This window comes from Colobus angolensis, unplaced genomic scaffold, assembly GCF_000951035.1.
Source record: "Colobus angolensis palliatus isolate OR3802 unplaced genomic scaffold, Cang.pa_1.0 Scaffold2, whole genome shotgun sequence".
Taxonomy (NCBI): domain Eukaryota; kingdom Metazoa; phylum Chordata; class Mammalia; order Primates; family Cercopithecidae; genus Colobus; species Colobus angolensis.
Window position 1 is genome coordinate 10,438,377 of NW_012115154.1, and position 14,617 is coordinate 10,452,993.

A 14,617-nucleotide genomic window follows, 5' to 3' on the forward strand; every position below is an offset into this window, starting at 1 on the left:
AAGATTCTAATACATCTCATTAAAATTTTTTCAGAGGTTACCCTTCAGCCAGCTCCTGCAATCACTTATCGCACGATTGGAGGCATTCTTGACTTTTATGTATTCCTAGGAAACACTCCAGAACAAGTGGTTCAGCAATACTTGGAGGTATGTTTTTGCATTTAGATAGTCCTTATTTACTGCTATTATCTCATATGCTCATTATAAATTAATAAAAGGTGTTAGTAAACTATGGATTATAAATGCTGGGATAGTCTTTCATCTATTGTTTATTTATTTTGATGACCTTTATTGGGTGCTTTGTGCATTCAAAAGGACACTGCAAGGCTTGAGAAATGCAAAATAAGTCAGACACCATCCTGCTTTCAAGTAACTCATGGTCCATTCATGTATCCCACAAATCAGCAAAGCTTATTTATTCAATAAGTTAAAATTCAGTGAAAAGGAACTACCTGAATAAACTTTGCTAGCTATTCATATTTGACTCAAATTATAGAAAAGGAAGAAACTTGAGGTTGGACACAGTGGCTAACACCTGTAATTCCAGCACTTTGGGAGGCCAATGCAAGCAAATCGCTTGAGGTCAGGAGGGCAAGACCAGCCTGGCCAACCTAGCGGAGCCCTGTCTCTACTAAAAATACAAAAATTAGCTGGGCGTGGTGGCGTGTGTCTGTAATCTCACTCCTAATCTCATCAGTTCTTATTCCTTTACCCTTTGCACACACCACTATCTGAAATTATATTAGACATTTATTTATTTCCTCTAAGCTCTGTGAGGGCAGGAGCTATGTTTGTTCTGTGCCACCATATTCCAAGTGCCCATCTTAGCCCTTGCCACACTGTGAACAAATACTCAGAAAAACACTTATAGAATAATGAATGTCACTGGTTTCCCCCCAAGGTGACACTATTATTGAAACATTTTCTGCAAATTTTATTAGTGTCTGATGTTGGGAATACATTTATGTACTTAGTAAAGAAGGATGTGATTGTGGGATTTCACAGATTATTCTAGCAGACTACGCTCAGCTCTGATGTTTTCAGCTCTGGGAACTTCACAGAAAATGAAATGGGGCTAATGCGTCCAGTGTTAGGCATGGGGCTACAGTGTTTATGCTAAAAATCTACACACTTACTTGCTTATCTTTTCAGCTTGTTGGACGGCCATTCTTGCCTCCCTATTGGAGTCTTGGGTTCCATCTTAGTCGCAGGGATTATGGTGGCATCAATAAATTGAAAGAAGTTGTAAGCCGAAATCGTTTAGCTGAGATACCATATGTAAGTTGAAACTTCTTTTACCATGCATTTGACACCAATTCCCATTTTTATTTTTTGCATTAAATTCAATTTATTAGGAAAAATGTAGATAAATCAATAGATTGATAGGCACACTTGCTGGCAGAAATTTGCATGTTAAGTTATGTATCTGAGCATGAAAAGTATACTGTTAATGAAGTCAGATAGATATGGCTTTGAATTTTGGCTTTACCTCTTCCTAGCTCTGTGCAATATCGTGCTACTTAATTAACATCTCTGAGTCTTAGTTTCCACCTTTAGAGAATGAGAATGTAAGACTTGCTTTGGTGGGCTGGTAGTAAGGAATGCTTTATGCTGTGCATGTAAAGCATCCAGCACGGAAGGTGAACATCATCAAAGTTAGCTGTTATGATATTAGAGAAAGCAACACTGGAGGTGACATGAGTAACAAGAGATGATGATTATAATGACTTACAGTAAATGAGTTTCTCACGGTGACCTCGTATACTCCTCCTAGATCTGACAAACTCTAATTTTGAAGCTTCATGGTTGCATCAGTATTTATGATGTTCCATGTCCACCAGTAAGTCAAGATAATTATTAAGTGTGTAATATTTGATCATCTTCTCCAGGAGATGCATAACATGTGGCTAATGAATTTATCAAAACAACTTATTTGGGGTAGCTCTTTGGGATTTTGAAACTTTGATGTAAAAATACAGTGTTGGCCCAGTGTGGTGGCTCACACTTTAATCTCAGCACTTTGGGAGGCCAAGGTGGGTTGATCACTTGAGGTCAGGATTTCGAGACCAGCCTGGTCAACATGGTGACACCCTGTCTCTATTAAAAATACGAAAAAATTACCCAGGTGTGGTGGCACATGCCTGTAATCCCAGCTACAAAGCAGGCTGAGGCAGGAGAATCACTTGAGCCTAAAGGCAGAGGTTGTAGTGAGCTGAGATCGTGCCACTGCACTCCAGCCTGGGTGACAGAGTGAGGCTCTGTCTCAAAAAAAAAAAAAGAAAAAAATAGAATAGAATGTTAACATCTGAAGGAAGACTGAACATGTGGAAATGGCTTTGGCCTACCTTCAGGGTTCTTCAATCCTCTCTCAGAGTAGTGATGAGGGCAGGCTGGGGATCAATTTTTCCTGTAAAAAAAACAGATGGTCAATATGTTTTGGTGTCAAAGGGAAATTGATTGTGTTCAATTTTACTTCTCTCATATCTACTATCTGCAAACATCAAATTCGAGGAAGAATTTTCTTCCACGAATAGACTCTTTCCCTGTATGTGTTTGTGGAGGACACCTGGGTCCTAAATGACTGCCCAGTATTAGAACAGTTGATGCCACTTTGGGCAACAGACTACAAGCCACATTTTTCTTTAGGCCTGTAAGGTCGAGACTCCTACTGTATGATACTTGAGGAACACTTAGAAGAACACTTCCTTTGTCTTTGAGGAAAGTGGCAGATTGGGGAAAAAAACAGCATCTGAAGCCAAAGAGCCTGTCCCCAAAGCCCTCATCAGCCACCCCACCTCCCAGGGCATGTACTTTGGGAAATGTCACCGAACTCCCTCACATTTCAATTTGCTCACTAAGAATAACACCTGCTCCCCATAGGCTGGTATGCAAACACAAGGAAAAATGTGTGCTTGAGAGTTTAGTTGAGTAAGGCTTTATCTTTTCGTCATTGATCTTTGTTAATCATTACTCTAGGACTTTCATAGGGCAAAAGATCATTTTCTCCCCATATGATATATTCTGGCTTGATGCTTGGGTTAAGTTAGTACATGGTTATAACATTAATAATATAATTCATTCAAACAATCATTTAAAGAGCATCTGTTTTATGTCAAGCACCCAATCTCTCAAGTTGCAGAGATGAACAAGATGCAATTCCCGCTCTTAAGTCCCTCCCAATACCTTATGACATGCACCTGTCAGGATAAGGAGGTAAAATTGCAACCAAACAGCAATCATGTCTTTCAAAGACGGCTTATTTACTCCTGAGAAGTAGCCAAGCCCTGGAAGTTCCAGAATCAGTAGGAAATGTGGTATCATTTTCAATGGTCAGGAACCAGAGCTGTAATACTTTCCATCAGCACAGTACTGTTTCCTAGGTTCTGACTGGCCAGAGCTCTCTTTCAGGACGTCCAATACTCTGACATAGACTACATGGATGGAAAGAAGGATTTCACTGTTGATGAAGTCGCTTACTCTGGTCTCCCAGATTTTGTCAAGGAATTACATGAAAATGGACAGAAATATGTTATTATTATGGTATGTTCAAACACTTGTTACCTTATTTTTTCTTTCACAGTGTAAAACAATTTATAAAAATAATATTTGTATCATATTTCTTTATTAGAATCCTGGCATCTCCAAAAACTCTAACTACGAGCCCTATAATAATGGAAGCCTAAAGAGAGTGTGGATCTTGGGGAACAATGGTTTTGCTGTTGGGGAGGTAATTTCTTAAGAAAATCAAAGTAAATTATGATTGTTTTGGGGAGTTTGAACTTTTGGTACGAAGATGGGTGAAAGGCAAGTTACAATATTGTTACTGTTTTCATGGCTTTAGAGGTTTCTTTTATTACTATTTTAAACCAGTGGATATAATAATTGAATGATTAAAAATCTGAAGCATTTAAAAAGCCAGCCTTGATCCTCTAATACCATAGATAATTGAGAAGCAATATATAATTAGAAGAAAAATCAGTTCCTAAAGCCCTCCCACCTCCAAATTTCTCTTTCCCAAGACAATAAATTGAACTACAAAAATATAGCAAGTGCTCATAGATTAATGTGGAACTGATCTCAGCTAATATATTTTATTTTTTTAATTTTTAATTTTAATTTTTATTTTTTGAGATGGAGTTTCACTTTTGTCACCCTGGCTGTAGTGCAATGGCGTCATCTTGACTCACTGCAACCTCCAACTCCTGGGTTCAAGCGATTCTCCTACCTCAGCCTCCTGTGTAGCTGGGATTATAGGCACATGCCACCAGGCCCGACTAACTTTTGTAGTTTTAGTAGAGATGGGGTTTCTCCATGTTGGCCAGGTTGATCTTGAGCTCCTGACCTCGGGTGATTCACCTGCCTCAGCCTCCCAAAGTGCTGGGATGACAGGTGTGAGCCACCGTGCCCGGCCTATGTTTTAAATTTACACAAGACTTATAGATAGAGCACAGTTTTGATTCTAAGGTAGCAGACTCAGGCATTGGAATAGGCTGAGCTGGGGCCTGTATTCAGGATGACAAAATTTCTGAGTGTACTTTAAATCAAATCACATAGGCAATTTCAATTATATATAGGGTCAGCCCTAGATGATTGGATTCTGTAAGATTTACTCAAATTGGTGCTTCATCTAGAGACTTTAGGTGACTGCAGAGCTTGTTGCTCCCGAGTAGCTTATTTTGCAGAACTGTCTTTTCAGGATTATGGATGATCCCTTACCAAACTCTGCTTACTTAGCTCCTTTCATTGACCCTTTCGATGCTTAATTCTATTTACTTTCTTTTCATTGATTCTAACTTTTCATAAAGCAGTAGGAAAGTTTTCTTCCTTCTGCACACCAAGTCTTTGCTTTCACGGATTCGTTAGAAGCTAATTTCTAAAATATTAGATAAGCCCATATTTATATACTGCATTTAGAGTCCACAGTCAAATAAAAATTATTTTGCTCACCTAAAATTTTATCCACACTTATGAGTCATTTCAATAGTACTCATATTTGAGTGATATATAATTAAGAATTTACATATAATTACAAAGAATGAATTAGATGGTTGACTTCATTGACTAATAAATGGCATGAATCATTTAATCTAAGATGTCGGCAGAGATAGCAGTAGTGGAGGTGCAGAGTGGTGTGTGTTTTTTGTTTTGTTTTGTTTTGTTTTTTTCGAGATGGAGTATTGCTCTGTTGCCCAGGCTGGAGTACAGTGGCATGATCTCAGCTCACTGCAACCTCTGCCTCCCAGGTTCAAGCGATTCTCCTGCCTTAGCCTCCCAGGTAGCTGGAATTACAGGCGCCTGCCCCTGTGCCTGGCTGATTTTTGTATTTTTAGTAGAGACAGAATTTCACCATCTTGGCCAGACTGGTCTCGAACTCCTGACCTCATGATCCACCCGCCTCGGCCTCCCAAAGTGTTGGGGTTACAGGCGTGAGCCACCATGCCTGGCCAGTGGTTTGTTTTAAACGCACTGGTTGAATCAAATTTGCTGGCCTGCTCTAGATTGAATGTTGCTGTAGGTGACTGTTTTGTGACACCACCTGTTTCCTGGGGGGCAAAGTTACATCTAATGGTTAGTTGGTGCCCATCACCTAAAACAAAGAGCCAGGAGCTCAATCCATTTCCTGTGGGTACTTCAAGCTCCCATCTTGAGCTTTGAGAATTATCCACATTTTAAAATAGGTATTCAATGTTCCCAGAGTATAAAGTTGTTCCTAAATTACCATCTATAAATGTATGGGGAAAATGAACAAAATTTTTTCACAAAAACTGGTATCCTTTTAATTCCGAATTTTCAAAAATTTGGCTATGGTTATATCTTTGTTGTGGAAAATCTTTAAAGCTATTGTTTGATAGGCATAGACAGAAAAGGGAGGTAGAATTAAAAAAATGACCTGAGTAAGAAGTGCAAACTTCATTCAACCATTTATAAAATAGTGTTTATAGGCCAAAAATATCAACACGTTATTTATAATCATAATTATTCAAAGTAGACTTTATGTGACCTTTAATTAAGAACACTTGGAAAAAGTTCATTCTCTTGAAAAATATTCTATAGACTTTCTAGTATTTTAAACAATTTGTCTCCCAACTGGCCTGACGTAATGAAATTGTACTTTTCAAATTTTCTTTCTGCACAGAAAAGGACTTATGGTGGCTTTTCATCGATTTACTCAGTTGCTTTTCCTTTTCTTGTTTCTTCCTCTTGTTCCTTGCATGCATTTTATTGTTTAGTTTCTGTTGGGGGAGTCACACATTTTATTTCTAAAATGACAAGCAAAATGAGGCTCCTAACAGAAGAAATCATTGTCTGCAAAAATGAAAAACCTTCAACCAAGCTGATTGCCGCTGCCTTCCTCTTTGTGTCCTAGGGATATCCGGGACCGACAGTCTTTCCCGATTACACCAATCCAGTATGCACTGAGTGGTGGATAGATCAGGTCACTAAATTTCATGATCATCTGGAGTTTGATGGAGTGTGGATTGTAAGTTATTATTGCAGACTCAAATTTCCTTTGGAAACAGATATGTCAAATTTTCAGATGAGTTTTGACCTTGATGTGTAGTAAAAAATAGTTTGCTTTACATGGTAGTATTAAAAATTATTTTACTTAATGCTGAGTCTATATCCAGTGAATTAGGCTCCTAAGAGCCTTAGGTTCTTACCTTGCATCTTTCATCAACTGGTTATTTCATTTTGATAAAGTTTTTGCTTTCTCCATTAACTGGTTGTCAGTTTAAAAATACTGTTTTATTAAAATGGTATTGTAATTGCTACTATTTGTAGCATTCCTTCATAAAAATTTAAATTAATCATTAGATAATAATTTAATGAGGGTCTATATTTTTGTGGAAGAACAATAGGAATTTCTTCAACAAATGTTCTCTGAGTGCCAGTGTGCAAGGCATTGGAGCAGTCATTTTCAGAAGCACTCTGATGACTAAGATATGCAATGATTAAAAAAAATTTGTTTGTTACCAAGATTAGACATACTTATTTTTAATTCATGTAAGAAAATAGATTTGATCTTAATTATATTCTCTTATTGTTCTTTACTCAGAGGAATAAAGGATAGGGACAGTTATACAATAGAAATGTTAGTTTATCTTTGGTTCTTAATAATAACAATAAAATCTTTACAATTTGTAGGCAGGGATCAACCTTTGAAACAGTATTTCTGAATTAGCTGATTGAAATCAATTGATAAAAGGTAACAATGTCATTTAGAAGTGGAACATACCTTACAAACATATAACCTAATCCAATGACTCAATTTTATAAAAGATGAAACAAAGGGTAAGAAAAGTTAGGGAGATTATTTAAAATCCAAAAAGCAGTTAATAAGGGACCCAGATATCCTGGCTCCTAGTTCAGTAAGCATTTCTCAACAGCTAAGTGTAGCTCAATCGCATTTTACACTTGGTCTGTTTTGTGTCTTTGAAGGAAATGAATGAAGTTTCCAGCTTACTCCAAGCTTCTAATGACCAGTGTGAATCCAATGACTTGAACTTTCCTCCTTTTCTTCCTAGTAAGTTTTCACCTGTTTGCTATGACGTAGGAATAAGCCATGTTTCAAACACCCTCAGTAATTACACTCAGTATGGTCAGGAGCGATTTCACTTCCAGTCCAAGGGGTCTCCTAAACATCTGAACACTCCTCTACCGAAGTCTCTGCAGCAGTGTTGGGTCTCTGATTACCCTTCTGCTGTCATAACTCCAGGGCAAGCATGGGACAAAGTCTGAGCCTGCCTACCTCCCCTGATTGCCCTTCCAGTCTAGAATTCAAAATGCTTTCATCCCGTTCATTTCCCCCAAATCCCTCAGGTGTCAATTTTAAAATCTATGAGAATTTCAGGACACTTTAGGATACAAACTGCCTTAAATTGAAGCAAACCTATAATCTTCTTAACTGTTTTCTTTATTCTTTCCTTCCTTCTTCCCTTTTTCTTTTTTCCTTCCCTTCCTCCCTCTTTCTCTGATCATTAACAACAGTTTAAAGCATCAGTGGTGCCTTCAAGGTCCTATTTATAGGTGCCATTTCTAGTCAAGGTCAATTTTCCAGTTTCTGATTCTGAAAGAATATGTGTAGAGGTGGTGGGTGGCGGTGGCAGTGTAGAATAGACTATGCTCTGGCGACAAATAAACGCCGGTATCTCAGTGGATTAACACAATGATCGTTTACTTTTTGCTCACATCATAGTCGTTTGTTTTTTGCTCACATCATACTCTGGTGAGGGATGGGGAACTTGAATCCAAGTGGTGACTCAGATCTATGTCTGGTTCTTCCATCTCCTCAGAGACCTTTGTTTCTGGCTTCCTGGGTGAGGGAGAGAGAGGGTGGAGAAGATTTTATGGGCAGGCCTAGAAGGGAGGTGTACCCAATTTGCCTAAATTTCTTTGCCGGAATCTGGTCACGTAGCCTCAGCTTAACCTCAAGGGAAGGTATAATCTTCTTACATTTCCAGGAAGAGAACGCTGGCATGTTGGGCACCTGAGCAGTCAGTGTATTCTGATTTGCCCACGTTACTTATACCCCTGAGACCAAGGTACAGCTGTTTCTTTAACTCCTTTTGGTCACTTAAGGAGTAAATAATTTTTTGGAGGAAGTCTTGACCTCTTACAAAATCTACTGTTTGCTTTTTCGACTTCCTCTTTGTTCTTCTCTGCTCTGTCTGTATTCCCCCATTTTTTTTCTACTCTGGATTAGTTTATCATGTTTTCTTTTTTCTTAATCTCTCAATCCTCTTTTTGGCCAAAACTAACTTTTGTTTTTGATTTTTTTTTTTTTTTTTTGCCCTACAGAAAACCTCAATCCTATCCCTTTCTGCTTGCTTCTGGTGGGGACCCCACTCACTACCCTCAGCATTTTGTCTACTCACATATGACCGGCAACTTTTGCTCATAGCCAGGCAGCCCCTCCCATTTCCAGGATTGCATAGTGCACATTAATTAGCAAGAGAAAGAGCACTGAAGTGGTTGTGAATCTCATGCCACACACCAAGCTGTGCAAGAAATAGAATTTTCTTCCCATCTTACATTTCTACCTAATTTCCAACTCCAAACCTTGCTTCTGTTATACTGGGTAGGAAAAACTCAACCTCAATCTTGACTGGTCCCACCACTTTCTGGAATTGTGCCTCACACTCAGGTCCTAGGTATGGGCAAGACTTGGTGAAGGAAGGTAGATATGGCCCCAGTGAAGAGTTCACAAGGAGAGGAAGTGGCAGAGAAGATTGGCCATTTTAGCCTTGAGGAAGGGAAAATGCAAACAATGAGAATTCTCAGAGGCAGGATTTGAGTACTTACACATCAAACTATCAGACTACCCAAATGTCGCATCTTATTTGTCTTTTCTTTTCTTTTTGGAGATGTAGTCTCGCTCTGTCGCCCAGTCTAGAGTGCAGTGGTGCGATCTTGGCTCACTGCCACTTCTGCCTCCCGGGCTCAAGCAATTCTCCTGCCTCAGCCACCCAAGTAGCTGGGACTACAGGCGCCCGCCACCATGCCCGGCTAATTTTTGTAATTTTAGTAGAGATGGGGATTCACCATATTGGTCACGCTGGTCTCGAGCTCTTGACCTCAGGTGATCCACCCACCTCGGCCTCCCAAAGTGCTGGGATTACAGGTGTGAACCACCATGCCCGGCCCCTATTTTTCTTCTAAGTGTGACAGTATTATAAAAAAGAAAAAGTTCCATTTCTCTGCCTTCATACCTATACATTGTACACTCAATTTCTCTTGATTAAATATGTGTAGATAAACATTATATGCTTTATACTTAGGCTCACATCCACTGTGTTTACTCTGAGCACGTTTCTCAGTTGCCTCCCCTCACCGGGATTCTTTGTGAGCTCGAGGGAATGCAGATTAATTTTAATAATTCATCTCCTTGGAGGGCTCAATGTGAGCCCCAGGCAGGACATAGCATTTAGGACAGAATTTAAAATCTGGAATGGATTTGGTCAGGTGGAGATTGGTGGGGAAGGTACTGTAATCAGGAAGAAAATAATTGGGCTGCTATTTTGTTAAAGATGGTTAACGAGGAAGTGCCTCACTAATGAGTATTTTCCTCCAGGAGTTCTGGATCACTTACTTTTTGCAAGAACTCTCTGCATGGACACGGAGTTTTATGGAGGCCTTCACTATGACATCCACAGCTTGTATGGCCACTCCATGGCAAGAACCACAAACTTGTAAGGACTTGATTTTCACCCTAATTCTAGATATGTGGAGGTGGGAGGTGGAGGTGGAGGGTTTTTCTTCTGTTCTATAAGTAACATATTGTTCAAATAATTTTTGCATTTATAGAAACAGAAAAACTCTGTTCTTAGAGAGTATTTAAGAGTTCCTCTCAAGAACCAAGTTCCTTGGTTTCTGTACAGGATTATTTTTGATTGGCTTATGGCTAAGGAGCTTATTTCAAGGATACTAGCAGGCAATACTATGTAAGACATTTAGAGTCTTCAGCTAGAAGTCAGCTCTTGCTTGGATCCTTTTACTGAATGCACTAGGATTGCTTGATTTTAGCAAATAAATATACAGGACATCAAATTAAATTTATGTGGGACATTCTCATACTAAAAATTATTCATTGTTTACTTGGAATTTGAATTTACCTGTATTTCCTTTATTTATCTGGAAATGCTACACAATAACCTTCTATTTCCTTCCCAATGTCCTGCTTGTCTACCTCATAATCCTCCCTTCTACCTCAAGACACACATACACACGTGCACACACCATCACCATCACCACTGCCATCATTACCTAACACCATCACCATCATCATAACCACTACCATTACCACCACTACCACCATTATTGCCATCACCACCACCATCACTACCACTACCATCACCATCACTACCACCACAGTTATCACCAGCATCCCCCACCACCACCACAATCACTGCCACCATCACCACCACCCACCATGACCACCATTCACCATCACCATCATAACCAGCACCACTATCACTGCCATCACCACCACCACCATCCCTACACTACCATCACCATCATCACTATCCCCATCACCACCATGACTATCACCATCACCATTACTGCTGTTGCCACCACCACCCATTATGAAAGTCTACCAAGGAGACAGATGTGTTCTTCAAACCATTACATCCTTTATATCTTGTCATGTAGATTGTTTACTTGTGACTCTGTAAACTGAGAAATAGCTCCTCTTCTCACTGTGCAGTTTCTTCTGTGGAAGACAGTACAATACAATCATTATACCTAAGACGGCAAGAAAATTTGGGGCCAGGCTTAAGATTTTAATTTGAATTTGCAGCACAGATGGGGCAACTAAAGTGTTAGAAGAGCTGCTGTGGATCCTCCAGTGGCTTAGGAAAGAGCATCTTTGTCTTTCTCGGCTTCTCTCCTCCTGTTTTGGTGTTTCTAGAGCACTGTTGTGCTCTAGAAGACAGTGAGACTTTGACGGCCTTATGGGACCTGTTTCAGTCCTTTTCTTACCTGACTTCTCTTTCTCTGTGGTACTCAAGGCCATAACCACTCCTTTAAACTCAGCTCCTTCAGTCCTTAAGATACTGCTCTGCTGGCTGGGTGTGGTGGCTCACGTCTGTAATCCCAGCACTTTGGGAGGCTGTGGTGGGCAGATCACCTGAGGTTAGGAGTTTGAGACCAGCCTGGCCAACATAGTGAAACCTTGTCTCTACTAAAAATGCAAACATTATTTTTAATTAATTAATAGTCGGGTGTGGTGTTGGGTGCCTGTAATCCCAACTATTTTGGAGGCTGAGGCAGGAGGATCATATGAACCTGGAAAGCAGAGGTTGCAGTGAGCCGAGATCATGCCATTGCACTCCAGCCTGGGCAACAAGAGTGAAACTCTGTCTCAAAAAAAAAAAAAAAAAAAAAAAGATACTGCTCTTCCTGGTGCCTCTGCTCTCTTTCCAGCTGTTCCCTCTCATCTGTGTGCCTGGATCTTTTCCATCAGCTCTTTCACTGTTGATGATTCTTAGGAGTCCATCCTCTGTCCTCTTCTCTTTACAGTTTATGCCAACACATAGGTAATGTATTTCTTTTCATGGTTTTCACTGTAATTAATTCTAATGATTTTAAAATCTATAATTCTTCCTGGGGTCTTTCCCCAGTTTTTAGACACAAATATCCAAAACCATCTTCTGATGTTGTCTACTTGGATGTTTTGTAGAACCTCAAACACCATTCACCTTGTTCTGTTACCTGTTTTCACCTAATCTTCCCACTGTAGCTGATCATTTTCAAAACTGTTAAATTCTTTTTTTTTTTTGAGACAGAGTTTCACTGTTGTTGCCCAGGCTGGAGTGCAATGGCATGATCTCAGCTCACCGAAACCTCCGCCTGCTGGGTTCAAGCGATTTCCTGCCTCAGTCTCTCCAGTAGCTGGATTACATGCACCACCACGCCTAGCTAATTTTATAGTTTTAGTAGAGACAGGGTTTCTCCATGTTGGTCAGGCTAGTCTCAAACTCCCGACCTCAGGTGATCCAACCGCCTCGGCCTCCCAAAGTGCTGGGATTACAGGCATGAGCCACTGCGCCTGGCTGAAACTCTTAAATTCTGTATCTTGGTTGGTAGCAACAACATCCGTATATCCCAGACTCCCAAGTGAGAAGCATGACACCATCCCTTATGCCTTTTGTACCCTCACATGCAATCAGTCCCTGATCCTTGTGATGTTACTTTTGAAACATTTCTGTAACCACCTCCTTTTTTCCCCACGAGTGCTTCTTAATTAGGTTATCATCATCCCTCATACAAATCATTACACTAGGCCCAGAACTAATCTCCCTGACTTTACCCTTATCTCCCAATAACCTGTCCTCTACCCTTTCTACTTGAAGCATAATCCAAGGAACAGCTGCATCAGCATCACCAGAAAACATCAGCATCTTGGACCTCAACCCTGAACTTAGGAACCAAAACCTGCATTTTATCAAGATCCCTGGGTGTATTGAATGTATGTTAAAATTTAGAAAGCACTACTGTACATTCCTGACAAAGTGACCTTTCTAAAGCACAGTTTGCTCATTTCTCTCCCCAGCGTAAAATTATTTGTGCCTTGCTATTTTTTATACAGTAAAATTCTTAGCATAACCTATAAGGTACTTTATAATCTAACCCTTTCTTACAATTTTTCTCTCACCTTTGCAGCTTCTTGTTGTTCCCACATCCAAGGGCTGTTCATTCTTCCATGCCTTTCATGTGCTATTTGCCCTGCACGAGATGGCCTTCCTGACCCTGTCCATTTTGCAAAATATACTTACCTATAAAACCTCACCTCAGATCTCAACTCTGGAAACTTTCCTGACAGTTCTAGGAAAAGATTATTTCCCATTTTCTGTGCCACATTTGTTCATATTCCAATATGCTTAGTACGCAAAAAACATGGTATCAATTTTTAGATGCTCATTTTCTCTCTGCCGGACTGTAAGTCTTTTGAAGGCAAAGTCACCCCATATCATTAGCCTTATCAATAGTGTGTATACTGAAGACACTTCGTTGGATAAATGCCTGGCCTGAGAGACAGAAGGGCAGGACCCAGCCCCTGATGACTTCGAGGCAGAGACTGGGTCGGTGTTATTTTTCAGCACTATTTTGTCCTCATGACTTTGCATTATGTTAGATTGTCCAGATGAGAGTTCTTGTCCAGAAAATGTGAAAGTTTATATTTTGGTTAAAAAAAAAAAAGCTCTAGGAAGAACAACATATATTTCTGATTCATCGTCTCTTTTTCTTTGTCTTTTCTCTCTTATTCTATTTTTCCTGAGAAATAAACTGGATAAATAAGACTCAGTTTCCTCATCTCTGAAATGAGAGAGTTGGGTTGGTATTCCCATAGTCTTCTGTTCTGATATATTTTTATTCTTAGATGCTTCTATGTAAGAATGAGAAGTGGCAAACAGGGTGAATAGTCAGGGTAAGAAAGAAAGTGTAAGAAAGGGTTGGAGAGGGGGAAGAAAGTTTCAAATTGCTTTGTTGCCAGTGACTCCATGTGGTAAAAGTGCTATAAAATCAAGAATGGGTTGGTTAATATATTCTAATAGTTATGGTTAATAGTTAAAAGGTAATTGTGATTGAACAAATAGTAAGTGTCTTTCTAATTTCTCTGGCCAGGCATAATGGCCTACGCTCCCAGAGGACAGTGGAGATAAGTGGAACTTGGTCTTTGGGCATGAGGCAGAAGTGGATCAAAAAATGGATAAGATTTTCATTCAATGGCATCTGGACATCAGAAGAACTAAAGTCATTGGTCTGATAAATATTTGGCTCAACCTTAAATGGAAGTATAGTTTGGGGACAGTGGGTCAAGCAGGAATAAAATTACCCCCACCTCTAGGCTGAAAGCCGAAGGAGACTAGATTCTTTCAGTGATCACAACCTGATTATAAATTGGCCAGACTTGGGGGGATAGAAAAAAGAAAACTAAAAGATACAACACAAAAGACAAAGTCCGTGAGTAACACTGTTCCTTTCAGATGTAAAGGAACAGTTTACATCTGAGGAACAGTTATCTAATCTGTTTTATCATAGTAACAGCCTGCTTCTAAATAAACTGTAACCACAGATATCTTCAACCCTGTTTCGGTTTCATTCTCTGTGAGCT

At 39.7% G+C, this 14,617-nt stretch overlaps 1 protein-coding gene across 1 annotated transcript in view; it reads left to right on the plus strand.

Annotated features, from left to right (window-relative positions):
- The window catches only part of MGAM2 (maltase-glucoamylase 2 (putative)), a 117,549-nt gene that overhangs the window by 28,408 nt on the left and 74,524 nt on the right, over nucleotides 1-14,617 (plus strand). The window contains exon 14 of the mRNA XM_011941323.1: nucleotides 10,073-10,190. Within this exon, the coding sequence (XP_011796713.1) occupies nucleotides 10,073-10,190 (118 nt within the window). The remainder of the gene's footprint in view (nucleotides 1-10,072; nucleotides 10,191-14,617) is intronic.